Source organism: Sebastes umbrosus, chromosome 10 (assembly GCF_015220745.1).
Source record: "Sebastes umbrosus isolate fSebUmb1 chromosome 10, fSebUmb1.pri, whole genome shotgun sequence".
In the NCBI taxonomy this organism is placed as follows: Eukaryota; Metazoa; Chordata; class Actinopteri; order Perciformes; family Sebastidae; genus Sebastes; species Sebastes umbrosus.
The window spans coordinates 25910683-25937478 of NC_051278.1; the positions used below are offsets into that span (position 1 = coordinate 25910683).

At 42.3% G+C, this 26796-nt stretch overlaps 1 protein-coding gene across 2 annotated transcripts; it reads left to right on the forward strand.

Moving 5' to 3' along the window:
• The first annotated feature begins 681 nt into the window (after positions 1-681).
• sema4ga (sema domain, immunoglobulin domain (Ig), transmembrane domain (TM) and short cytoplasmic domain, (semaphorin) 4Ga) lies at positions 682-26796 on the forward strand. Of its 2 annotated transcripts, none has more exons than XM_037782908.1 (15): positions 682-1000; positions 8384-8668; positions 14182-14330; positions 16049-16111; positions 16237-16335; positions 16621-16714; positions 16796-16909; positions 18489-18643; positions 19588-19763; positions 21083-21227; positions 21991-22213; positions 23681-23796; positions 23874-24028; positions 24448-24506; positions 25030-26796. In XM_037782908.1, the coding sequence occupies exons 2-15, from the start codon at positions 8539-8541 to the stop codon at positions 26037-26039; spliced, it is 2688 nt and encodes an 895-aa protein (XP_037638836.1). In that variant the 5' UTR covers positions 682-1000; positions 8384-8538; the 3' UTR covers positions 26040-26796. The 2 variants fall into 2 exon arrangements, with proteins under 2 accessions (XP_037638836.1, XP_037638837.1); XM_037782909.1 differs by lacking the exon at positions 682-1000 and adding an exon at positions 7772-7920.

Below are 26796 nucleotides of genomic sequence, written 5' to 3' on the forward strand. Positions count from 1 at the left end.
TAAGAAGTGTTGTTGAATTTAGATTACAATGCCACAACCAGCACTGCTCCCAGTAGACCACTTACACACCAAAAAACTGACAATAACCTGATATTTTCAGGTGGAATTTCATTCATTCATTCATTCTCACTGTGCAATATCATTTTCCACTTGTGCAATTTTGTTAATAGTCTGTCTATTGTCAATACTGTATATATTGCTCCTATTTTTATACTTCCTTTTATTTAAATGGTTCATATTTTGTTACACTTTGTTTAGCTCTTTTTTTTTACTGTGTTAGCTGATGCATCTTTTTTTTTGCACTATCCCCTTTGCTGATGTACACTGCAAATTTCCCCACTGCGGGACTATTAAAGGAATATCTTATCTTATCTTATCTTATCTTAATGTTTGTAAATTAATTATCTTCAATAAAATAAAAAAAATAAATGTTGGCTCACTGGAATGGCTGTGACACACGAAACAGAATGGGTCCATAATGAATTTGATCAATTACACCTGTGTTTACCCTGCTATGACTTGTACAAATGGCAAAAAAAGGGGCCTATTATTAAATGTATCTATGACTTTCTATATAACCAGCACACCTGGTTGTGTGTAGTTCCCTCTGTGGCCGCTGGGTGTCAGTGTGGCGCCACTCTGCAGCAGCACTGAACGGACAGGTTGCACCTTTTTTCACTTTGCCTCATCATAACTGAAACTGTCCTCAACGAACCAGGAACCGTCTCATCATCTAATAACACCGAGCTGGTGGAGAGAAAGCACCGGACTGACTACCTGATGCAGAGGCTGGTGGAGGAGGAAGAAGAAGAAGTGTTGAGCGTCGTGGGAGGGCGGGCCACCTGTGACGGCTCGTGAGTGGAGGAGAGCCTCTCCAGTGTGTGTCGTTCAGTGGGTGTTTGTGTGCTTCAGAGGGTGTTTCGGCGTTTAAAGTCCACTTGGATTATCTGGAGCTCAAGGAAACATATCTCTCTCTTCGAGGAATCTGTCCATGATTCAGGTAAGAGACCCTGAAAATTACACAACCGCTGCTAACCTGCAGAAACACAGTTTGTATCTCGGTTTATTTTCTATACAGTGATAGTTGTGCAGCATAATTCTGTGTCGTCGTATCTCTTAAAGTCTTTATGCAATGCTCCTGTGCAGACTTGTGATATGTGTATGCTATTATATCCTCTTAAATATGAGATCATTTACATTATGGGATATTTTCCTGTGAGTTGAGCCAATTCAGAAAGGTCTAAGATATCACCAACTGAGGTGAGAGAATTGGCATCATGAATGTGTGTAAATTGCTGGATTTGAAACACCCATTATGACCCATTAATGTGCTGCACTTTACTGCATATATTATTATATTAACAGGGATGTGGGCGAACTGGACAACATGCAAAGTAAAGCTGCAAACTGTGAGTCATGGACAAACATGTGGCCAAGAACAGCAGCTCTGGTTAGAGTAAATCAGCTGTTGATGATGCTAAAGGTGCTTGGAGAGCATGATTGATCTGTTTAAAATGAGTAATCCGCCATATATTCAGTCCAAGCTGATGGCCTTTTGTAACTGTGATCTAATCATTAGGCTGTAGGGAAACCCACTAATCTACCTGCTTTAAAAAATTAAGAAAGTGGAAGGAAATTGCTTGTGAGATATGGAAAGATGTAGTCATATAACACAGTTTATGTAGATAGTGTCTTTGATGTTCTCTTCCTATTGTTTTCATACCTTTTCCAAATGTTGGTCATTTATAATCATGCTTTTATAATGACTTCACCAATGCTTTGAGTTGTGAGTAACTCAATAATGAGCTGCAGCCACTCATTGGGATTTTTAGCACAGTCCAAATGGAGCAACCATGATACATCTATCGATTATTTTCATTGTCGATTAATCTGCCGATTATTTCCTCGATTAATTGATTAGTTGTTTGGTCTATAAAGTGTCAGAAAATGGTGAAAAATGTCGATCAGTGTTTCCCAAGGCCCAAGATGAAGTCTTCAAATGTCTTTTTTTCTGTCCACAACTCAAAGATATTGTCTATATTCATTATTACTGTCATAGAGGAGTAAATAAACCAGAAAATATTCACATTTAAGAAGCTGGAATCAGAGAATTTTTAATTTTTTTTCTTAAGAAATTACTCAAACTGATTAATCGATTATCAAAATAGTTGGCAATTAATTTAATAGTTGACAACTGATCGATCAATTGTTGCAGCTCTAGCTCCGTCAGTATGCGCTATCAATGATTTCTATCGGGATTTATTCTTCTGGCTACATCTACACTGAAAACATGCTATATGTTAATGCAAAATAACAAAAGTTGTTCCATATGCCAAATAAATGTTTATTTGTCTAATATTGTATTTCTGTTTCTCTGTAATGTAAGTTAACGTAAGAGGTATTCCTCCTCTGTTGCTCTTCTCCTCATTGAATCGAATCCCTTTGAGGCAAATTTGGGATTTTAGGTTATATGTTCTGAATAAAACCTTTAAAGACTTGTCTGAATTAGCAGTAGAGCGATTAATCGGTTTGGCCAATTAATTGGCGCAGATAGGACGTTTTACAAACTATCGTTAACGGCGGAACTGGGCTCTGATAATGGCCAATGGCTGCACAGTCGCCACCAGTCACGCTGGGATGTACTGAAGAACATCACCGTTTTGCATGGAGGTAAAGGGGAAGGCTGAGGGGGAGAAAAAAGTCATCTCTCGAATATATAACGTAACACTATCAACTCTTTGTCCCAGATACAAGACAGGCAGACAGGGAGGAAAATAAATAATTCACTGTTACTTAATCTTGCTTACTGTACCAATTTGGCGTTCTCTCTTCAAAATAATCCAGCCACGTTACATCCATTCATGAAATGAAATCACACACTTAAGGATCCTCTTTACCCCGGGAATATGCACAAACATTAATGGTTCGCAAGAGTGACATTTAACAATGTAACAGGACGTGCAACAGAAGTAATCCTGACCAGTCATAAACCACAGATCAGTGCATCGCCCATTGCAAATAAATAGAATATTTTCCAATGATGTAATCCACCAAATCACACTTCAGTATATCCTCTTGTGAATTATTAAATTTGTAATGTAGCATACGGTATGTAAAAGTAGCCGACTAGGCTGCTGCAGAAGTAAAGAAGATATCGGCCAGTTAATCGGCTATCTGCTTTTTCCTGCTCCAAACTATCATTATTGTATATCGGCCTTTAGAAATCCACTATCGGTCGACCTCTAGTCTGAATTGACTCAAAGCCTGTTGTTGTTTACTTAAATGATGTTGATCATGGTTTTTGAGGGTCTTCTCTCCAGTCTAGACCCTAAAAAAAAACATGAATTTTAGACTCTAAACTACTGCCACATTTGACTGCCGTTAACCCAGAGAGAACCGCCGCAGAGTGGAAACATTCAAACAAATGACACAAATAAACTCTGATTGTTGTGTTATGCACAACTACAAATGATGACAAAGAACATTTCAGTAATACACTGACCATACACAGTTGTGCCTCCTTTGTCGTGTTGTCAGAATAACTCCAGTGTCGGTTTAAAGAACCCAGTGTTGCATTCGCAAAGTGACAGTACAAAGTGTGAAGCTACAGTACTGGGAACAAATAGAGTTCAGTTCAGTTGGCTTCCTTTTGTCTGTCTGTGAAACAAGAGGGTTTTAAAGCAGCCTGTCTCTCTTTTGAAGCACAGCTCAATGGCTTTGACTGTAATCTTTTCTACTATTTGTCGCACGCGCACACACACACACACACACGTATCCAACTCAAAAACAGAGAGTTTCAAGTCCCTTGGGACAATCACTGTCTGTTGATGGAGCTGTCACCGCAGTGCTCCAATCTCCTCCATTCAGGCAGGTTTATAGACACTTTATAATTGCCTGATAAAATCCATCAGTGTGAATGAATGTCATGGGACTGAGAGCTGGCAGCGAGATCAGGAGGAAGACCGATTAGAAAGGTTAGGTCGCGAGAGGTAGACTCACTGTGATTTCCTCTGGGTCATCCCTCATTTTAGTTTCAACATGTCTCTTTCTACATCTTCTCAAAGTTGTGACTGGTGTGCTCAGTGGACAATTAACTATTGAAAGCTTCTGCATTTAAGGGATCCGGGGTACTCGGAGCAAGTCAGGAGGAGTAATCTGGATTTTAGATGACAGAGAATCGGTAATGTCACAATTACTGGCTCTTTGCTCCGCACTGCTGGACTTTTCCGACAGCATTTCACCTCCTCCCTCGCCGCTTTCTCTCTTTTATATTTTCATTCTCTTTCCGTCATATTCCTGTGAAGCATTTCCATCTGAATAAACTCTCAAGACCACATCAGTTGACAGACAGACTGACTGACTGAAAGGATTTAGACCCTGACAGCCCATTTGAGTGATTTGGTGTGCATGAGTCAGATATAAAGAGCCCCTCCTCTGCCACCTTTTTAAAGGGAGCTTAGACGAGGCCGGGAGGACGATTGACAAACCTTTACAGTGTTTGACAGGCATCAGGAGAGGCAGCACATCCTGAGAGAGAATGTAAGACTGAAATAATTGGTGTCCTCAAGGTATATTTGCCATAATGGGAGCAAGATAGAGCTGTAAAAAACCTTTAAAAAGTAGTTGACACTAGTTAAAAAGTGGTATTTCCCTAAAGGCTACATTTCAGGAACTGGTTTTCAGCCTTGTTTTCACTGTTTTGAGATTGCCCTGAGGTTTTGGGGCTCAAGGAGTGGTACATTTTTTTCCACCCTTGGAGGATCACATATGGGTATACTTAACGTTTCCAAAGCATTTAGATTGATTTCCTACCTTCTAGCCATTGGTTTAATTTCACCCACGTACAGTAGAGATATCCCTCTGCAGAGAGCTGACATCCATCACTGTGGAGATTTAGATGACTTCACTTTTCTCTCCTCCAACTTCCTTTCAGTCAAAATAATGAATTTGCCATCAGGGATGGATTTTAAAACTCTTTCTTGCCAGTGTATTCTAGGAAAGTCCGACATCCAAGCCTTTAGTCAGCTGTTGAAATGTCACGTTTTTAATGCAAGAAACTAACAAATAATGATTGTTTTCATTTTGATTAATCTGGTGCTTATTTTGCAATTAATCAATTAACCATTTAGTTAATCAAAATAACACAAAATAGTGAACCCATCAAAAGTTGTCAGGGCCCAAGGTGACGTTTTCATATAACTTGTTTTGTTCAATCAAAAGTCCACAACCCAAAGGTATTTAATTAACAGTGATATAAAACAGAGTAAAGCACCAAATGTTTGATGATTCATTTTCTGTCGATCGACTAATCAGTTAATGTTTTCCGCACTAAACAAATCCACTTAAGCTTTTCCAGGACATTCATGTTAACTTATTGTTCTTATTGTCTGTGTTTTTATTTTCTGACATAGCTTGTGACTACTAAAATACCTTTTTGGCAACTGGCCCAACACCGAATCATTTGCATCTCCTTACTCACAATTGCATCACTGCAATTTTTATTGAAAAATAAAGAATAATAAATGTTCAGTGTGTGATATACCTATCTCACCTAGATTTTACATTCTACTGCAGGTTTCACGTTGCTGAGTTCATATCACAGAGAGGAATAAAACAAAAAGAAAAATGTATATAAAATACAATAACCCTTTAACACCCACCTCCTGAAGACATCATTTCAATCAGGAGAGACCCTGTATAGATTGAACAATAATTTATTACATAATGCATGATAAGAAGAATAGTGTAAAGTCTTTGGCGATTAGACTCCATCGAGACGTGGTATATAAAAGGGGGTAGTGATGCCGTGATGAGATTAGGTATATTCCCCCCTCTGGAGTCTAGACACTGGTGGTGGTGGTGAAGGGAGCACTGAAGATCCAATGAAGGGATGTGGAGCAGGCCTGGGCACTGAATATGATGAAGACTGGAGGTGATGGGGTGGAGGCGGGTTGCATTGAGCTGCACTGAAATGACAACTGACAGCAGCAGAGAGAAGAACAGTTTTAAAATCTGATTTCAACGATATGATTGGCTCAGAGAGAGCTTGGCAGAATCTGTTTGGTTATCTAAGAGTGAACCACCCTCAGTCAGCTGATAGAGTAGGAGCCTGTGGATATAAGAGCGACAGAAAGGTTGTGAATGAAAGAGTATAAAGAGGGTCTTCCTGTCTAAACTTTCGCTTAAGCTTCATTTTAAGCCTTCAGTGATATTCTATAGCGTTCTGTTTATCTATCTATGACACACATTACTTTTTTAGGAGTATATTAATCATATATCTTTTTAGGGCTGTCAAAGTTAACGCTATAATAATGCGTCAACGCAAATTTCTTTAACGCATTAACACAACTTGGGTTTTTACGTTGTAGCGGGCTCAGTTTTAAAGCTAGAGTGAAGATACTGGCATCATATGAAACTAGAAAACCTAAGTACATACTAGTTTGTCGTCAAGAAGGCTAAATAACGCTCCAAACTTATACTAAAGTTTGGCGATGAGAAACTGTCATGGCCATTTTCAAAGGGGTCCCTTGACCTCTGTCCTCAAGATATGTGAATGAAAATGGGTTATATGGGTACCCACGAGTCTCCCCTTTACATGACATGCCCACTTTATGATAATCACATGCAGTTTGGGGCAAGTCATAGTCAAGTCAGCACACTGACACACTGACTGTTAGACTTGAGTTTGCCACGTTATGATATGAGCATATTTTTTTACTGCTAAATGCAGTACCTGTGAGGGTTTCTGGACAATATTTGTATTGTTTTGTGTTGTTAATTGATTTCCAATAATAAATATATACATATATTTGCAAAAAGCAAGCATATTTAGACACTCCCATGTTGATAAGAGTATTAAATACTTGACAAATCTCCCTTTAAGGTACATTTTGAACAGATAAAAAAAAGTGTGATTAATTTGCGATTAATCGCGATTAACTATGGACAATCATGCGATTGACAGCCCTAGTATTTTCCCACAGTACTAGCAGTCCATGAAAGTCTTACATAGTGCTAGTGTCCTGTGGATGGAACAGTGGGTAGTAAACGGTTATAATATCACAGTATAGAGTACTTACAGCACGTCCTTGAGCCTGTGATTCTCCGTCTCACTATTACTACCCACTGGTACAATAACAGTTATGTCTCTTATCCACACCTGCATGCTGCTGTGTTTGGCCGTTACATTATGCAACGCTCAAGCCAGCCGTAGTCATGGAGTCAGCCCTGAGGGACCGCTGGGACTTTCTGTAAGAGCGCAGTCACCACAAAGACTTGTGCTAATGGCTTCACTTTCCTGCTCTTTTTTTTTAGTTGCATCCATGCATGTGTGTGTAAATTGATTTGGGTTAGTGTGTGTGTGTGTGTGTGTGTGTGTGTGTGTGTGTGTGTGTGTGTGCATACGTGTGTGTACGCTCGTGATAGAAGGAACAAGCAGCCTCCGTTCAGCTCCTTATTGTGCAAGAGGCATGCTTTGTGAAAGGAAAGCGCTAAAGAGTGTGTGACTGTTTACATTTGGAACTGGGAAAGCATTTTAATGACAGAGGTGGAGTATGTAGTATATAGAGGGAGGAGTGTGTGTGTGTGTGTATGTGTGTTTTAAAGAGCGACATAGAGAAAGACAGAGAAAGAGAGATGTCGCCATTCCTCCTAATAAAATCGGATAAGGTTGGCGATGCTCCATTGTATGGAGTGTACTCCCAGTGTTTGTGTGTGCACTGGTGCATGTGATGGTGACACACAAACACCATCTCCTCCCTCCCCTCCTCCTCTCACCATCTCCTCCCTTCACTCCTCCAAAAAAGAGGGTCTTGTCCTGCTGGAACAACATTGGCATTCACATCACAACACACACACACGCACATCTTAGAGATGATCACATGTCACAATCTTTCCCCTCGTGGACTTGGCTCCTCTCAGGTACGTCTGCTGTTTGAACTGGTTTCACACCTTATCGATCTCTGGATTGCTCCACATCGCCATCTAATCCTCAAGTGTTTACTCGTGATATCGGCACGTAGCTCTGTTTGACAGCCGTTGTTTGGTTAATGATGTTTGCGCGCGTGTGTTTAGACTGGGCAGCTGCTGCTCGCAAGACTTTGCAACACGGAGAGGCGGCCCCGGTCTGGTACAGCACCATTGATCTACAAAAGCCCCCCCTGATATTTTATTGAGCGTATGCACTTTGTGTCTCTTTCATATCTCTGTCATCATCCTTGTGAAATCCTCCACATCAACTTATTTAATGTGTTTGAACTGTGCCGCTCAACTTCCCCAGCTTTCCTTCTTTTTCAACTTTGAGTTTTTGATGGCCACAGGTGTTTCCTCTAGTGTAGACATGACTACTAACACTGTTGGTTTTGTGTGTGTTTTATTTTTTCAGGTTCCTTCAGTACAGCACGGTGAAAGAGGCCGCCTGCCAGTGCCAGCGAGTGGGTGTGTGTGAGTCGTAGGGTGAATATGTTTGTGTGAGTGCCTTTTGCATGTGCATACACCCTGGTCGGAGAGCGTGTGTGTCCCACGAGACGCTCGGCGGAGATGCTGGCAACTCGATCCTCTGCGGTGCGGCTCCTGCTGCTGAGCTGCTGTGTGTGCGTGGCAGCCGGCTACCCGTTCAGAACGCCCCTGGACCTGGATGTGACTCCACGCGTCACCGTGTTGAGCAGCGGTAAGCACGGACGCAAGCACACACATTTGCGTATATTTTTGAACAGCTTCTCTTGCGTCACATATTCCTGTCAAATGGTCAAAATTTCAGCAACCTTTATCATTTGATCTTCAAACATTGAACTGTTTTTTAGTTAAATACCTTAAGGTGACTCAATAACTCAAGTATTAATGCAGTGCTTTACATTCAGACCAACAGTAACTCTTTAGATGTCTAGTCTCAGTCTGTAGTATTGCAGGTGCTGCCTTCTTTCTCTTTATCTTGTTTTCTTTATTTTCTTACTCTCTCCTGGCATAACTCTTTTTTCACTCTCCTCAATCTCATTTGTGTGCACACCAACTTGCTCATACACCCTCTTGCCCCAGGTATTTCTTACACCTGCCTCTTCTGTAAATCAAGATTATTTTTATTTTCTAGCAACGTGTGATTATTATTCATTTACCTTGTGTGTGTGTGTGTGTGTGTGTGATGGCATGTAGCCTGAGGTTACAGAGGCAGATGAGTGGAGTGCTTACACTTGGATCCCTGCGGAGCATCCAGGGAGACTGACACCACTGTAGGTAGTTCAGAAGCAGCGTAACCATGGCAACCATTGTAGTATGGCGCAAGACGGCCGTATACAGTATTCTTCTTTTGTGCATGTGTGGGCAAGTGTGTGTCTTTTTGTGTGTGTGTGTGTGTGTATCTCCGTAAATCTGTACTGTTATCGGATCCTGGACTTTATTTGTTGATACACAGACGTGTGAAAGACATTTTCTCACATCTCCACTTTGACATGCAGCCAAATTTTGCTTTATAAGATATACTTGTAGAACAATATCCCTCCTCTCCCCTTCTCTTTTTTCTAAACAGTTGTCTTTCTCACAATACATCACCTACTTACACTCATTAACCATTTTTTGCCCCTCCTGTTACTCCTCTTGCTATGAACCTCTCTTGATACCTTTATCTCAGTTCCTGTAAATCATCGGTTAGTGCTCGAGCCTGCCCACAGGTCCTCCTACACGACTCATCTCCACGTCTGCATGCCCCGTCACTCTCTCGTTCACTCCCCCTCTCTCTGCCTTTGCACCTAAGCTCTGTCTCTTTTCCTCAATTTATTCTTCATTAGTTTGTACTTTTCCTATCTGCACTGCCCGCTTTTAATTCCTTTACCTCGCCTTTACCTCTTGTCTTTGTTTCTTTTGCTTCCCTCCTCCTGATGAGAAGACTTCGATATGCAAACTTACCTCTAATCCATTTAATCTCTGTGTTTCTTCGCAACCTAAAGGCAAAGCTTCCAAAACCGGTGCGGTGTAGTTAAATCACACACACGAGCACAGTCAAACACACACACACACACACAGACACACACACACACACACCCGTGGTCTCTCTTAATTGTAACATCATCATAAAGTAGGTGAAAAGATTTGAGGGAGGGACGTCGTTAAGGGTTATTAATTTGACGAATTCCAGTGGTCAGTTTTGAGGAGCCGAAAGCCTAAAAGCCGCCAAAACAGAGAAATAGGTTGTTAAAAAGAATGAAAACTGATTTCAACCTGTCAGGTATTTTGGGATTTACAGTCGGTGGATATAACTTTGTTTATTCAGCACCGCCTGTCGGCCCGTCAGGATACTCTGGACCGTAAACAGGCCTGACAATCGGTGTGAATTTATTTGTAAGGCTGTCACGTCACAGTCCGTTGCCTGGAGGTTCAGCGCATGTGTCCCTGAACACTGTGTTCTGTGCTGATCAGCTGAGGTCCCTCCAAGTGTTTGCTCAGTAAATAATATCATCTGGGCTTCTCTCTCTCTCTCTCTCTCTCTGCCTCTCTCGCTCTTTTCCTATAGAATGAATCAAACGTGCCTTTTCTCGCACGATCTTGTAAGCCGAGGTTAAACTGCGCTGTCCAATATAGTTAATAAATCTTCCTCTGCTGCGTCACACTCTCAGCGAGGTAGTTTTCAGTTACCTGGTTCCAGCTGTCAGGCATTGTGTGTCTTAACGCTCGGATTACACTGAGGAAACTTAGGCGTCGTCGCTGCTATAATGCATTGTCTTCACTCACAATGAGTCACTCGTATCACGTAGGAAAAGCTATTGTTCCTCAAATCCCATACAGGTAATACTCTGCTTCCTCCTGCTGAGAATAAGTGAGGAAAAGTAGACACCTGATCACCCAGGAGCAGTCTGGGATGGGAACTGACTGCTGCTGCTGCTGCTGAAGTGAGCAGAGTGGATTGTTTTTTGCAGCAGCTGATAGGAATCTTAATGTCAGCTTACTTGATAACCACGCAGTCTCCAGCGGCTGAGGATTCAGGAAGTCTGACACTTTTCATGTTTGACCCGAGTTGAGCTACTGTCCTCATCAATAGGCAGGAAAAGTGGCTCGCTTTCAAGTTTCTATTGCTCTTAATTGCTGTCAACACTCCACCCCGTCTGATAGTAAAACCTGCTCAGCATTACTCACGTCAGATCTTTTAATTAGACATTAAATTATTACCTTGCTGTCATTATTCCACAAGTGACAACACTGTTTGGTCCCATCACAGTGGAGTTGTGGTCGTAACATGCATAGAAGTTCTCTGTGCCTGTGATGTTGACAGTGGTGTCGTGTTTACCCAAGCTAAGTGGTCTCCTGATAGATCGTATGTTTAGAACTTACATAACTCTCTGGCATCTCATGACTGCAGTGAGTGACTTCACGACATGTCGTGTAAGCGTGTCTATACTGTATGTGTGTGTGTGTAAAGCATGTTTCTTTGCTGAGTGTTTGCGTGAGTGAACCTCATTAGTATCTTGTCCTGTCAAAACAGATGCATCCCAATATAGCCTGGAAAACTGGACGGGGCACTTACACACAAAGCAATATAACCTCAAACCACAGAAAGTCACATTAAGTAGAAGTGGATCTCCTTGAAATCTGCTGATGTGTTGGGCCTCTTTTCATTATCTTCTTCTTCCTCAGCAGAGCTGTGTGGGATAAGCATAATCCCTTGGCTTTTATTGTCCATGGTGGGGTTGTAATTTCATCTCTGGTCAGGGATAGATATAGCTGTGTGTAAAACTGAGAAAAGCAGAAAGATCCTAACTTATGTGATGCTGGAACCACCAAATTTGTGTCATTTTTATCTGTGCTAGCAGCAGGTATCTTATGTATGGCAATAGTCCACCGAAGAAATAGCTTTGACTTTGATGACCCTGAATTTCCCTCTAGCGTCACCATAAGGTTGATATTTGTGGTTTGATTGAAATGTCTCCACAACTATTGGATGCATTGTCATGACATTCATATTCACTAATGCTGTATATGCTTTCGTTTGTCCGGTCATGTATTTGTCCTTTTTTTTGGTTTGGCTATTTTTTTTTGTCTTATTCCGGTCTCTCTTGCAAAAGATATCTTGCTATTTCAAGACTACCTGATTAAATAAAGGTTATATACTACATGTTCCCCTCAGGATGACATTTGACAACTTTGTTGATCTCTGACTTTTCATTTAGCGCCATCTTCTGACCAAAATTTTAATATGTTCAAAACTTTGTTTTATGATTAAATACCTGCAAAACAAATTACTTTTCCATCAGCCTCAGTTGTGCTTTGTGTTTAGTGCTAATACGTGAATGTTAGCATGCTAACATATTAAACTAAGATGATGATTATGGTGAACATGATACCTGCTAAACATCAGCATGTTAGCATTGTCATTGTGAGCATGGTGCCATGCTAGTGTTAGTATTTAGCTCAAAGCATGGTTGTGTCTAAATACAGCCTCACAGAGCTACTGGCATGGCTGTAGACTATTAGTTTTGTTCACTGTTCTCTGATATTTTATAGACAAAACAATTAATTGAATTGAAATAATCTGCAGATTAGTCAATAATGAAAATAAATTGTTAGTTGCAGTCCTAAAACACAATAAAAGGACAGAAATCTTCAAATATTGGGGCATTTTTGCTTAATAAATGACTTAAAGGAATACTTCAAAGACAAAATGATCATTTGTATATTAATTACACACCCCGTGTTATCTTGAATTCTTGAAGAAAACTTGTTTTTTCTCGTATGCCTCCACAGTTAACAAAGAATCAAAAAACGGTGAAAAGTCTTGATGTATTATAGTTAATGGGGTCCGCCTTTAACAACAGCAAAACTTTATCAAAATATCTGTTTACAAACTGTCACACAAGTTGTGCAGTGTAATCCAAGTCTCATTTATCCAGTCGTAAGCTCACTACTTCTCAAACACATGCATCTTTGCTAAAACCTTACTATTTAGAACACTTCCGCATAAACAGTTTAACAGTTTTAAATATTCCTTTTACGCTATTGATCATCAGAATTGTTGGCAATTTAATTTTCGGTCAGTCAGCTTATTGATAATTGACTAATCATTTCAGCACTAAAGATGAGCAAGGGAAAGTCAGTAGATAAACAGTCTTAAAGGAAATGACTACCCTAAAGCATTACTGTTGTCAAAAAGCAGCTATTGATAATATATCTTGCTTTTCCCATTTTGTCAGGTATCGTGTATTTTTCTAATTTCTGACTAAACACAAGGAACTTTGAGGTCACGTAAAGCGATTTTCTGTGCAGCTACGGCACAGTGGAATTTAATAGAATTACTTTTTCTGCAGTCTCAGAAAAGAACCTCCGATTTTTGAAGGCGAGTCCCTCAGAATCAAAGAGCGAGGCCTTCTTACCGCTTTGCACTGATGTTCGGCAATCACACAGCCAGAAATCCATCTCGGCAGATGAATAGATTTCTATTCCTCGCTTTTATTCTCATACTGCCAGGTTTGATTGAAAAATGCGCTCACTCGTGCTTTTAAAATGCCCCAACTCTGATGGCAAGAACTTTATGCACATTTTTCTAAAGGCATTCAGGGAGATTCGTTTGTGTACGAATATCCAGCAATGTGGATTTTTATGTTGTTTTTTGTTGAAATTGTCACATAAGAATCCAGAGGACATACAATCTGTTTGTATTTAGGTGTGTTGCATTTTACAATAATTAGTGAAGTTGTACTGCAGAGGATAAAACAAGTCAATTCGTGGAGTATTCAAGAAAATATGAATGTGAGCAGAGGTTACTTTTTCTCCGAAAGCTGTTCCCATAGAGACAGACCATAATCGAGAGCAGCAGTGGACAGCGTTTGTGCCAAGATATGCCCAGGTGGTAATGTGTGTAGCCATACAAATGAGAATCAGGCTGTTTCAACCACTTCTATTGTCCAATAATCATACCGGGGATATGATACTGATATTATCTGAGGAAGTACAACAACAAAAGAAAAACTGGGTTATTTTTTATTGGTTTTTGCTCCCGCTGATTTTCAGAGTGTCATCTCTAAAATGTCATGTGATGTATTTTGTAAAGAACAGTAGGAGCTGTTTTGATAAATAGATGGTAGCAGAAGCAGGGGGTTACAAAAATCTCTTTCATTAACATCCTCTCCTCTCCTCTCCTCTCCTCTCCTCTCCTCTCGTCTCCTCTCCTCTCCTCTCCTCCTCCTCCCCCTCCCCTCCCAGGTCTCCAAGGCTGCAGACGTTTCCAGTCCTCTGCAGTCAACTACAGCACCATGTTGCTGGAGGCTGACAGTGAACGTCTCTACGTCGGCGCCCGGGGGGCTGTATTCGCTCTCAATGCCTCTGACATTTCAGCCAGCTCCGCTCTCACTGTGAGTTTGTTTGTTTCTGTGTTTCTGCATGTTGTTCGCCTCAGCTGCCATATCTTTAACTCTGCCACGGCTTCATTTGCATTCCACAACGCAGGAACTTTTTTGAGGCAAAAATATTTCATTTTGAGGCAAAACTATTTATTCCCATGTCACCCCTTGTTTGTGTGTGTGTGTTAAACACAATAACTCACAGTTTCACCACAGGAGCATCTTGCTGCATAAACTTACATATTAATGAGAATAAAACTAACTACTGTATCTTCTCACAGTAACTTTAAATAGATACAGAATTCATGTTGATATCATCCACACTTTGGAGCATGTTGACACAGAAATTGTTTGTAATTTATGCAGTAATTAGCATTCTTTCTATGTACCTCAACACAGTGTTGCCAGTTTTAACTTAAATCCCCACAGTCCCAACAAAGAGTTAAAGAGGCCGAGCATTAAAGATATAATCCTTTACGATTTATTCTATTTATGGCTGGAATTTATAATTGATTCTACTATTGCCATTAAATGTATGTACATTCATTAGTAACTTCTCTATATAGTATTTTTGCATCGTCAGTGGTGGAGTCCGCCGCTCCCACGCTGGTCTCAAATGGCGTGAACAAGCACAAGTTATTGACAGGAAATGACGCATCCATGTGCAAATGTTAAGTAATGACATAATCCAGAAGAGCGTAAAAGATGGTATATATAGCCTACAACTCCATTAAATTCTGTTTATGTCATGCTACTAGCTACTGGCCGATAGCCGGTTGTTTGGGAACAGAGACGTTAATACTTCCACGATGGTACAGGCTTACAGCATACAGCCCATGGGTGTACTATAACACAATAAAAGTTATGAATTACAGCTGATATATCCATTATTACAGCCGTTTTCTCCGGGTTCTTCGGCTTCCTCCCAAAGACATGCAGGTTAGAATAATTGTTGACTCTAAATTGCCTATAGGTGTGAATGTGAGCTTGAATGGTTGTCTGTTTCTATGTGTCAGCCCTGTGATAGTCTGATGACCTGTCTAGGGTGTACCCCGGGACCCTAAATAGGATAATTGGTTACAGATAATGGATGGATGGATGGATTTAAATGAGGGCTATTTAAGGGTTCGTACTGGGAAGTTGATTTACTTCGAAAAAAATGATCCTCTGATTTCAAGATGTCTCTTTATACATTCATTGCAATGGACTGATTGGCATTTACAGTCCATTATCACTTAAATTATAAATGATGTCCTTAGATGATGGCATTATTGTCTCTTTTCCATTTCCTTAGAGTGTATTGTCAGCATTGAGTTTATTTCTCAAAACATTGCAAGTTGCAGGATACTGTCATTAAAGTTGACCGTCCCTTTTAAGCACCCATAGAGACTGAAAATCCTCTTTCACTTGTCATGCTGCTGTGTTTATTACCAGACGTTAAGCTGTTGTGCTAATTATGCTAATACAGCGTTCGTGCCTGTCATAAAATATAATTGCTGGTATGTGTGCGTAACACTCCCTTGCAACCACTCATGCATCTCCTGCTGTAAATACACCTGTTACAACTTTCTGTGAGGCAAAAATCCCTAATATATGAATTATTAAAGCACTAAAAGATATTGCTGTCGTTTCTCTGCTGTCAGATCTGTGGTATTTTGCTCAAATTTATGCAAGTCAGTGATATGAACTTGCTCTTCCTATCTTACTGTATGTTATGTGGTGTGTGTTAGATTGAGTGGGAAGCCTCCCCCGAGCAAAAACGTCAGTGTCTGCTCAAGGGAAAAGACAATAAGGTAGGCATTTAGTTCTCTTCCTTAGTCCTTTCTTTTTCATCTTTTTTTGTATATGGTTCTCCCCTATGTATTGATATTCGTTCCCTCGCCATAATATCTTTTCTGGCTTTCTCTTCCTCTTGCAGACGGAGTGTTTTAATCACATCCGCTTCCTCCAGAGGTTCAACGCGACTCATCTCTACATGTGTGGGACTCATGCCTTCAGACCCCTCTGTGTATACATAGTATGTCAATGCAAAACACATTACAGCCCGTCCAGTACTGTTGAATCCATACTTACTATTGTAGTGCAAGTGCAGTCTGTTTGCATGTTGCATTTTCCGAATAATTTTGTTTATCTATAGATGGGAACATTGTTGCTCAAAAGTGCCTCATCTGTTATTCATTCACATTCTGAATTATGTTTGACTTTCTGTCTTTTACCTTCAAGACCTTTTTGTGATTCCCTTTGTGGTTTCAAGATTAAACTAATTGTCCTCGTCTTTATCCGTATGTTTTGTCTCATATAGGACGAGGAGCGGTTTGTGATGTCATCTCAGCCTGAGGAAGGCAAAGACAAATGTCCCTACGACCCGACGACAGGCTACACTGCCCTCTTCATCGGTAAACCCTTGAACAGTTGCCAGTCACCTCCAGAGTTTTACTAAAAAACTGAAGAAGCTGAATCATTGTTTTTTCCTCCAGACCAGCAGATGTATACAGCTTCCCAGTACGAGTTCAGGAGCTTTCCAGATATCCGACGCAACTCTCCGCCCCCCACACTGAAGACAGAAGACGCCCCCACACGCTGGCTGAACGGTGAGTTAATCTCCTGGAATGATAAAAGCCCTTTAGCATGTTTAGGTGGCCGGGTGATCTAATCTGCTGAAGTAGCAGACACTGATTCTTTATCAGTGCCAGTTAATCAATAATACATTATTTTACTTCTTCTACTAATTGCTCCACTAATTCTTAAAGCATTACAACTTAGTTTTACATCGACAGTTCTATTTGTTAGTCCCAGTCGGTCTGTCCAACACTTTGGTCCAGATTAAATATCTCAACAACTACTGCACCGACTGCCATGACATTTCGTACAGACATTCATGGTTCCCAGAAAAATGTATCTTCATGACTTTGATGATCCCCTGACTTTTTCTCTAGTGCCACTAGGCTCCATTAGGTTCACATTTGTGGTTTTGATCGAAACGTCTTAACAACGGTTGGACGGATTGTCATGAAATCTGGTACACACAGTTGTGGGAATTGTGTCCCCCTCAAGATGAATTGTAATAACTTGGTGATCCCTTAAAGCTGCAGTGGGTAGAAATGGAGCAAATATAATGCTCATGCTAATAAAACATCTTGTAGTGTACTGTTGAGCTGTGAAATGAGAAAGTTTGTGACCTGGCAGCCATGTTGAGATCAAGTTGAGGAAATACCAAGCACCGCCCACCAGCCGGAGCAAACTTTGTCATTTTACAGCTAAACAGTACACTACAAGATGTTTCTGAAAACATTTGAGGTGAGAGATAGGCATTAAAGTTACAGAATATTGATTCATATTTGATCAGCGCTGCCTAGTTTTACCGTTTGATCGGAGTTTGCGAGTGATTGACAGCTGCCTCTGTTGAATGAACAGCCAATAGGAACGCTCTCTCTCTGAAATGACCTGTGATTGGCCAAATTCTCCCATCACGGGCTAGATTTTTTTTATTTTTTGCAGAAGTCTAGTTTTCTCTCAGAGAACTTGAATTACAATATGCTGAAAGGTTAATTATGGAATTGTTGCCCAATGATGCCAACATTTTGTCTACTGCAGGTTTAACTTTCAGCCTCAGCTGTTTATGTTCAGTGCTAATTAGCAAACGTTAAGCATGCTAACACGCTAAACTAAGATATTGCACATAGTAAACATTATACCCGCTAAACATCAGTTTGTTAGCATGCTGACATTAGCATTCAGCTCAAAGTACAGCTGTGCTTAAGTGCAGCCTCCCAAAGCCACTGACATGACTGTAGACTCTTGTGTTTGTTAATATATTCCTCCAGAAACCTGGTTTGGGGTTTAAATGACTCAAATCATGATGTTTTGCAGAAAACATCTTTTGTGTTTTCACCATCTGTTCAAACTGTGATTACCATTCCTTTTCCCTCATATTACAAGTAGCCATCTGCTGTGTAAAAGATGGTTAGCTGCATCCATCTCACTTTTTTATTGTTTTGTGTTTTGGTGAAACACCTCAGGTCGACAGGTAGAATATTACTGTTTTGTTCGAGGCAACTACTGTACACAGCCTCAGGGTATCAAAGGTTCATGTCAGTTGCTTTCGTTCGTTCATTTATGAAGAAGAAAAAAAACAGTATTAGTCAGTGCATCTTTTTCTCCCCCATACAGAGGCCGACTTCGTGGGCTCAACTCTGGTGAGGGAGAGTTTGGGTAGCAGCACCGGCGATGATGATAAGATCTACTACTTCTTCACAGAGAGGAGCCAGGAGCAGACGACGACCTACAGCCACAGCAGGGTGGCACGAGTGGCTCGCGTTTGTAAGGTGAGTGCAGATTTTTAAAAGATCCAGAATATGATTTACAGCTTGGAGTGAAGCTTTGCATCAGATTAGCTTGAGTGAAGTGTTGGTTGATGATAGGAGGGGTTGCTATAATAGATGAGAGGCTGGATGGGGAATGCATTTGTAACACGGCCCCAGTGTGATTAGAGGAGCAGAGACTGTGTATCTGATGAATGGGTTGCAGAGTCAGTGTGGCTCTGAGTGAGAGGGATGGCTGACTGCAGGGGAGAAGACAGACTGTTTAGCATCCTCTGCTGCATAAAATGTGAATGATTTACTGTACATCTCCTGCTGGCCAGGAAGGAGTTAAGAATATTGAGAGCTTACCATACAGTGTAATAACCTTGTTGTTGTCTCCTGTGGCACCTAAAAATGAAGTCGGCTGACAAGTTCTCTCCTTGAAAGCGTGCCAGCATATTTGTTTTTTCATCTTAATAGAAATGCCTTGCGGCAGCATGTGTGACATTTGCAATTTGCCACAGGCTGAATAGATTTAAAAGTTACAATCAAAGGGCACGGTGATGTCAGTTGCTGGATTTCCAAAAGAATCGTGGCCTTGAGTCAAGCTTTTCCATTGTGGACGTGTCAAGAATTTTTCAACCTTTAGGTGTGCTGCAGTTGCTGAGGGACAAAAACACACACACACACACACTCACACACAAACCTGTAGATTGCAACGGGGAGTCATACTGTACCTATGGGAAGCCATAATCTTGTTGAAAGTATCGTTATTGCTTTCCCATGCCATCTGTTGCGCTCTTTAGGAGGTTCACTTCCCCTTGTGTGCCAACTTGAGCCGAGAGTTCAGTCTGTTTTTCATTTATCCGGGCCTTACCTCATATGACCCTCTCCACTCCCTCCTCCTCCACCTCCTCCTCCTTCTCCTCCTCTGTTTCTCCTTTCTCCCTCCACTCTTCATCCCTCAGGGGGACCGGGGAGGCCGTTTAACTCTCCAGAAACGCTGGACGTCCTTCCTCAAGGCCAGGCTGACATGTTCTCTGCCAGAGTACGACTTCCACTTCAACATGCTGCGCAGCGTGTTCGTCATGCCCGGCCTCACGCCACAGGACACGCTCTTCTACGGCATCTTCGGCCTGGAGTGGTGAGTGGGAACTCGTGTCAAGGTCTCCGGCTCACGGGGACTTTGAGGATGCAGGAATGTAAATGAGTGAGATAAAGATGAAAGGCAGCAATCGATACATTGAGACAGGAAGGGACGAGATGAAAGAGAGGTGTGAGAAAAAGCTGAGGAGAACTTTTTCATCCAAGTTGGGTGGAGGAGTTTTACAGCAGTTTGAGGAGAGAATATTAATTAGAAATGCAAATTTAGATGGACTAAAAAGAAGTTAAAGAGAAGTTAACTCCTCACTGTGGCTGCTCCTTCTTGTTCCATTACGTCCTTGCACAAATTAAAAATGATCCGCTGATGAAAAAATACTGAAAAGGCCTGTTTTGCATATTTATGTGAATAATCGCAGTTCGCTAACATCAGAGACATTTCCTGTGGCTGCTTCACAATAAAAGCCACTCCGTGGTTCGCCAGTTAAATGCTTTTGATGTGAAGCCATAGAAGCAGAAAGTTGGGTTTGCATTGTTTTCATTGAAAACACATTATAATGATTATGGTGGGATTTTTGTGGGGATCTGTACTAAACAAAGATGTTTTCTTAAGTCTGTAGAATATGATGTGTAGGTCAGGACATCTCTGAAACAGCACAATATTTAATTTAAAATGATATTTTGACACACATTTTGTTTATAACAAATATTGCACCTCCTGCGATTTGAAAATTGCAGTAGGCCACATTGTGATTTTGATTAATTGCAGCCCCCTCATTTCTGAATGTAAATATATCAAATGGCTATTGCAGAAAAAATGCAGACTATTAACAAAACAACAAAACAAAAATGTTGTTTGATTTCAGGAAGATCTTAAAGATTATAACTGTAATGGCCCTTTTGTAGAAACTAGTTTCCACTTTTCAGTTTGGTTCATTCATTTCAAGGATGTATCGGCTGAAGAGTGAATGTTATGCCAAGGCAAAATGTTTTGTAGTGCGGAAAGCATACACAAACAATAATAATCTTCAGCGTTTTTGTTGTCGTGACGCTGCTTTCTCCTCTTGAGCTCTCCTGTCTGTAACTCCTACAACACCTCTCTGAAACCATTTTGTAGTTCTCTCCTCCTCCCCTCCTACTCTTCTCAGAGATGTATGACTTGTAATGGTCTTCGTACTATCCCTGACACTGCTCATCCCCTCCCCTGGGCTTTCCTCCCATTTATCTCTTTCCATGTTTTAGGTGAGCCACTGATCTACTTTACTTCTACTGCTGTCCCTATGGCAACACTGGGTTTACTGCTGTTATTGTTCGCGGCCTGTGCTCTGGTCTTTTTCTCACTGTGCATGTTGCTGTCTTTAGGAAAAACGTGAAGGCGTCTGCGGTGTGTCGGTTCTCTCTGTCTGAAGTCCAAGAGGCCTTTCAAGGACCATACATGGAGAACCAGGACTCCGGCTCTAAGTGGAAAGAATACACTGGAAAGATCCCTGACCCACGACCTGGAACGGTAAACACACATGCACACAGACAAAGGCACTACTGCCCTCTCAACCTCTTAAACACAACATGCAACTCGGAAGAAAAGTCTCTCTTCGTCCTCCCAGGATTCACACCAGAAAACGTAAAGATGCAGAAGAAAAGATGGAGGGAAAATGATAGAGGATGAGTAGCAGCATCAAGGATGAGGCTCAAACACAACCAGCTTATGTCAGTGAAACCCAATTCCATGGCGATTAACTCCAGCCTGTAGCTTTGGCGACAATGGCTTAGTGCAGCAGTCAGGGCCGTGGCATCGTTAGCAGTAGCAGACATTATCCACTGTAGTGTCACTTCAACACTTTGTAGGACTTAATTTTAACGTTGCTCTTAAACGGAAAGGAGAAACGGTCAAGGGCTTTAACTTGCGAGCGTGAAAGCCTCTTAGAGGAGATGGCTGAAGGGAAGTTGTTCCATTAGTCAGGTGCTGAGAGAGCTGAGTCGCCTGCATGTCAGCTCAAGCCGGCTGCTGAACTCACACAGTCTCATTGTTGTCCAGTGAAAAGTAGCATTTTCCCCAGACACTATCTTCCACAGGCTCGCGTTTTCTCCTTGATCCCTTAATTTTCCCGCAGACCATCTCGCTAAGCCTCGTGACATCCGCTGTGCCTTCCACCATCCGTCTCTATTTACAGAAAACTTTGTTACAAATGAGTCTCTCTTCTCCCTGCAGCCCACACCGTGCCTCGTCACTCTCTCCTCTCATCGCTCTCTTTGGCTTCCTTTTCCTGCAGTGTATAACTGACGCTCTGAGGGCCAGGGGCATAAACGTGTCCACCTCCCTGCCTGATGACGTGCTGAACTTCGTCCGGAGGCATCCTCTGATGTCCCAGCAGGTCCAACCTTCAGACAGACGCCCCCTTTTGTTTAGGCGGACCACAGACTACACACACATGGCCGTACACACGATCCAAGGCTTAGATGGACGAACATACCATGTACTGTACATGGGCACAGGTGTGTATGAATCCATGTCAGCTGTTTATTATTCAGTCTGTTAAAAGAATAGTTTGACATTTTAGGAAATAATTGTCGAGACACTCATGTCTGTACACTAAATATGAATCTAGCTTAGCTTAGCATAAAGGGGACCTGGCTTACTTCAATGGTAACACAATCTGCCAAATGAATTATGTCCTGGACTATTTCTTGTTGACTTACTGTGGCCAGGCTAGCTGTATCCATTACTAGTTGCAAATAAGTTTAGACATATTTCTTACGTGTTTTCTATTCATTTTACGATGATATGAAAATCAGAAATCAGGAACAGAAACCTGGTCAAAAAATGGCAACCCATCATTTTGTCATTGTTATTTGTTTTGGTCAAATTTACAGTATTGTCCCATGGTTATTAGGCTGTTGATGTGTTCAATGAGACTTTAGAGTCAGCGGCCAAAAACCAGTAGAGGCTGTTTTTCCAAGTTCGAAGTTCCTAGGCCACAAAGTATCTTTTTGTGAAAATCCAATGTACCCACAAGTCCATGAGGCAGGGAAAATGTTGAACTATGGTTTATTTGAAGATATAGGTGGGGGGCTGTAGCTCAGTGGGTTGAGGTCGTCCTTTAACCACAAGGTTGGCGGTTCGATCCCCGGCTCCTACTGACTGCATGTTGAAGAGTCCTTGAGCGAGGTTTAGAGTGCGACACTAAACCCCAAGCTGCTCCCCGGGTGCTTTACAGCAGCCCACTGCTCCTAAATGCTTAGGATGGATTAATGCAGAGGTCAAATTTCATGTATGTATCTATATGTTTATAATGATTGTAATAAAGGTGTATGGTTTAAGATATATATCACAACATCACAGCAGGTGATTCTAATCCAAACTTTCACATCAGCCCGGTCCATTACCGACTTAAATGAACTTGCATTTATATAGCGCTTTTCTTTTGACACTACATGTCAACATTAACCCTTTCACATACACATTCATACACTGATGGCAGAGGCTGGTGCCAACCTGCCCATCAGGATCTAATCTAAATGCTCATTCGCATACCTATGGCACAGCCTTCAGGAGCAAGTTGGGGTTCAGTATCTTGCCAAAGGACACTCCGACACGCGGACTGGAGGAGCCGGGGGATTGAACTGCAATTAGTGGACGACCCGCTCTACCTCTGAGCCACAGCCGCCCCCAACTTAATGTTCTGTCTGTACAAACTCCACAGTACAAATATGTGCTTAAGTTGCTCTTACAGCAATGCTTTACAAGTTTATATGGCTGCATTTCCACTCACACACAAGAAATACAGACAAAGAAGTGGATTGCTTATCTTAAGTGTTAGCTTCAAGTTCATTTATATTGCATACTGAAATGAATAAAAACTAATGGTTGCCTTCAAATTTGGAAATCAATATAAAACACAGTGATATGCGTGGTGGTATGGTCTTTTAATTCTAATGTGTCTCTTTGTTTGTGTCACTCAGATGAAGGCTGGTTACATAAAGCTGTAGAAATCGAGGGTCAGCTTCACATTATCGAGGAGCTTCAACTGTTTGAGGAACCACAACCTGTTAACAACCTGCTGCTATCTGCAAAACAGGTATTGTGTTTGACCATCACATGCACAAACAAGTCATCTCGACCTTACGGCATTTAAATCCTCTCTCTCGCCACCAGATGAGTGTGTACGTGGGCTCTCCATCAGGCGTGGTGCAGCTTCCCCTCTCTAACTGTCGCAGATACAACTCCTGCTACGACTGCATCTTTGCCAGGGACCCTCACTGTGCCTGGAACGGAGCCCAGTGTGTGGACATAATGGCACAAGCAGACAGGTGGGTGCTCAAGGCTGTGTGTATGTGTGTGTGTGTGTGTGTGTGATTGGATCAGATGATTAAAGTGCTGCAGCTGCCCTTTTGTGTGTTTGATTTGACTAACCTCAAGAATCACAGTGCCCTGTCACCGTGTCAGCTCCCAGAACTGTTGCGTAATCACGACGCTGGCAGAAACTAGATGCTGGCTGTGATAGTAAACATCACATGCAGCTGTGTACTTAAAGTGTACTGATCTACTGAACCTGCAGGACAGATTTGCTAACTCAGTAGAACGCTGTTATGGAGGCAAAACATGATATGCGACGGAATAGAAAAAGGAATAAATAGAGATCTATGTCTACCAACAATACTCAATACTTTTTATGTTACAGCAAAGTATGTGTTTATTCTTTGCACTAATATACTTATGTTCTTCGCAGATCCACTTTAATCCAGGACATCCAGCAGGGCAGCAGAGGATGTGAAAGCACGCACGATGGTACGCACGAATCTTATCTGCAGCTAGGTGCTGCTGCTTAAAAGCAAAGTTTGCTTTTAACGCAGTGAATGATGAAAGGGAGATTAAAAATAGAGAATGTTAGGAAGGACTCGGAAGACGCATAGTTGTCATCAGATGGCATGAAGGCCTCTTTGAAAGTTGATTATGCGCACACTGCGTTGGCAAAAAATCCTCTCTTCCCTTCTTTAATCACATTTTTGCCATCTCTGGAGAGAAATCTGTTTGATATTCAGGGCAGGCAAAGTGCCTTCTCTCACTTCACAATTTCAATCTGATAAAATGTAGCATCCTCTGCCCCTTCGTTGTTCTTTCTCGGTACAATGTAAAATGATGGCGGGAATTAAAAGGTATTGTAATTGGTGTTTACGCCTCAGTAACTTCGGACAGCCAGTTTAGTCGGTGTTAAGTAATTACCATGTAAAATGAGTCAGAGGCTAAGTTGTAAGTTTTCCTGTAAAATGAATGTGAAATTAGACTCACTGTATTAATACGTGTGTTGCAGACGTTGTCGTGCGGAGCCGCTCTGTGCGGGTGGGCGACGACGTGCTGCTGCAGTGTGAGCTCAGCTCCAACCTGGCGACGCCCCTCTGGACCCTGGATGGCGGCGAGCTGCAGGGCTACGGCCTCAACTCCGGCTTCAGAACCGGCACAGATGGACTGCTGGTCATCGAGGCCCGGCAGGACCAGAGCGGGCTGTACACCTGCTACGCTGTCGAGAACCATATCAATGTCGCCATAGTTACCTACAACGTCACCATCCGCCTGGACCTGCCCCTTCCCCCACATGTTGAGCCAACTGAAGACCATTACAGTTTCTTCGCCACCCCGCCAGCACCCACTGAGCGTCCCTCCTCCGAGAGGCCCAAGCCCCTGCCCCCGGCCGCTCTCCTACCCCGCTCAGAGCTGCTCTCCCCCAGGAGCATGGAGGCCATGTATCTGTCCCTCATCACCATCCTCGGAGGCCTGTGTGTGGTCCTCACCGTGGTCCTCGTCTACGTGGGCTTCTGCCTGCGAGTGGGCAACAGAGGGAAGTACTCATTACGCGCCGCAGCTTCTGCCTACCCAAACAATAAGAAGCACAACAGGAATAGGAAACAGCACAGAAACTCCTCCCACATGGAGCTGAAGACCATCTCAAGCCACTGCAACGGCAACGGCATTTGTAATGGAGTTTCAAAGCAGCGGAACGGCGACATCCAGGAGGGAGGCTTCCTCCAGATCGTCCCCGGCGAGGGTCATCCATCACCCAATAAGGAGCCTCCTCCCCCGGCCCCTCCTCTCCCACCAACCCCACAGCACCCCTCTCCAGAGTGCGACTTCCCCAGCGGGCTGTCGGCCACGCTGCCCAGCGTCCTGAGGAGGATGAATGGCAACAGCTATGTGCTGCTGAGGCAGAGCGAGTCTGAAAGCCCGTCAGCGCTCTGCTACTCCTTCTCGGAGGAGCTCAACAGGATCTTAGAGAAGAGGAAACACACTCAGCTGCTGCCCAGGCCGGACGAGAGCTCCGTGTAGAGAGATGTAGCTCCCCCTGTGGCGGGAGGACTGGTGTGTTCTTACCTGGTGCTGAAGTGCCTGTCATATGACGACTCATTATTGCTGAGGACTAAAGCAATGAGGGAGTCTTAACTACATTATTTACTCGTTTTTTTTTTTACAAGTCCACATTGAGACATTACTTCTTTTTGAACCCTACGAGCTGCTCGACAAACTTAATTACCAAATTCCCCAAAACATAACAAGTGAGAATGAGAAATGCCAGTGAAGGACTGAGCATGAAATGGAAAGAAAGTGCAACCTACCTCACCTCACTACTGCCCAGGAGGACTTCTGCAGTCAGTCTGTAGTCTGATCTGAGTATCAGGGCTGAGATCTCAGCAGCAGAAAGCTCTCTGACCCACAAAGCACAAAACGGGGCCCACAGACTCCAGCGAGGAGCGGAGCCCCATGGGAATGTAAATACATGCGAAGACTTCTGCTGTGTGGCGGCCATATTTGGCTCGATTCAGACTGGAGGGCAGCTAGCCAAAGTTTGTTTGCACTGACAAGTGCACAGATGGCCTATATGCATTTTTAAAACATGACATTCACACATTATAACTATTGAGGGAGGTGGACATGGTGAGCAAGGAAATTTGGTTTCACCTTTAATACTTACTATTGCAATAACCAACACAAAATAATATACAGTAACTCATGACAGCACATAACACTCTACACCAGCCATCATTAAGAAATGGTGAACTAATCATTATTTAATATTGCTGTTACC

Bases quoted from the DNA above. Each gene is read 5' to 3' on its own strand.
- sema4ga (XM_037782908.1), top strand. From the start codon at position 8,539: ATGCTGGCAACTCGATCCTCTGCGGTGCGGCTCCTGCTGCTGAGCTGC. The intron at 14,331-16,048 runs GTGAGTTTGTTT...GGTGTGTGTTAG, and splicing joins CAGCCAGCTCCGCTCTCACT to ATTGAGTGGGAAGCCTCCCC. The intron at 16,112-16,236 runs GTAGGCATTTAG...TTCCTCTTGCAG, and splicing joins TCAAGGGAAAAGACAATAAG to ACGGAGTGTTTTAATCACAT.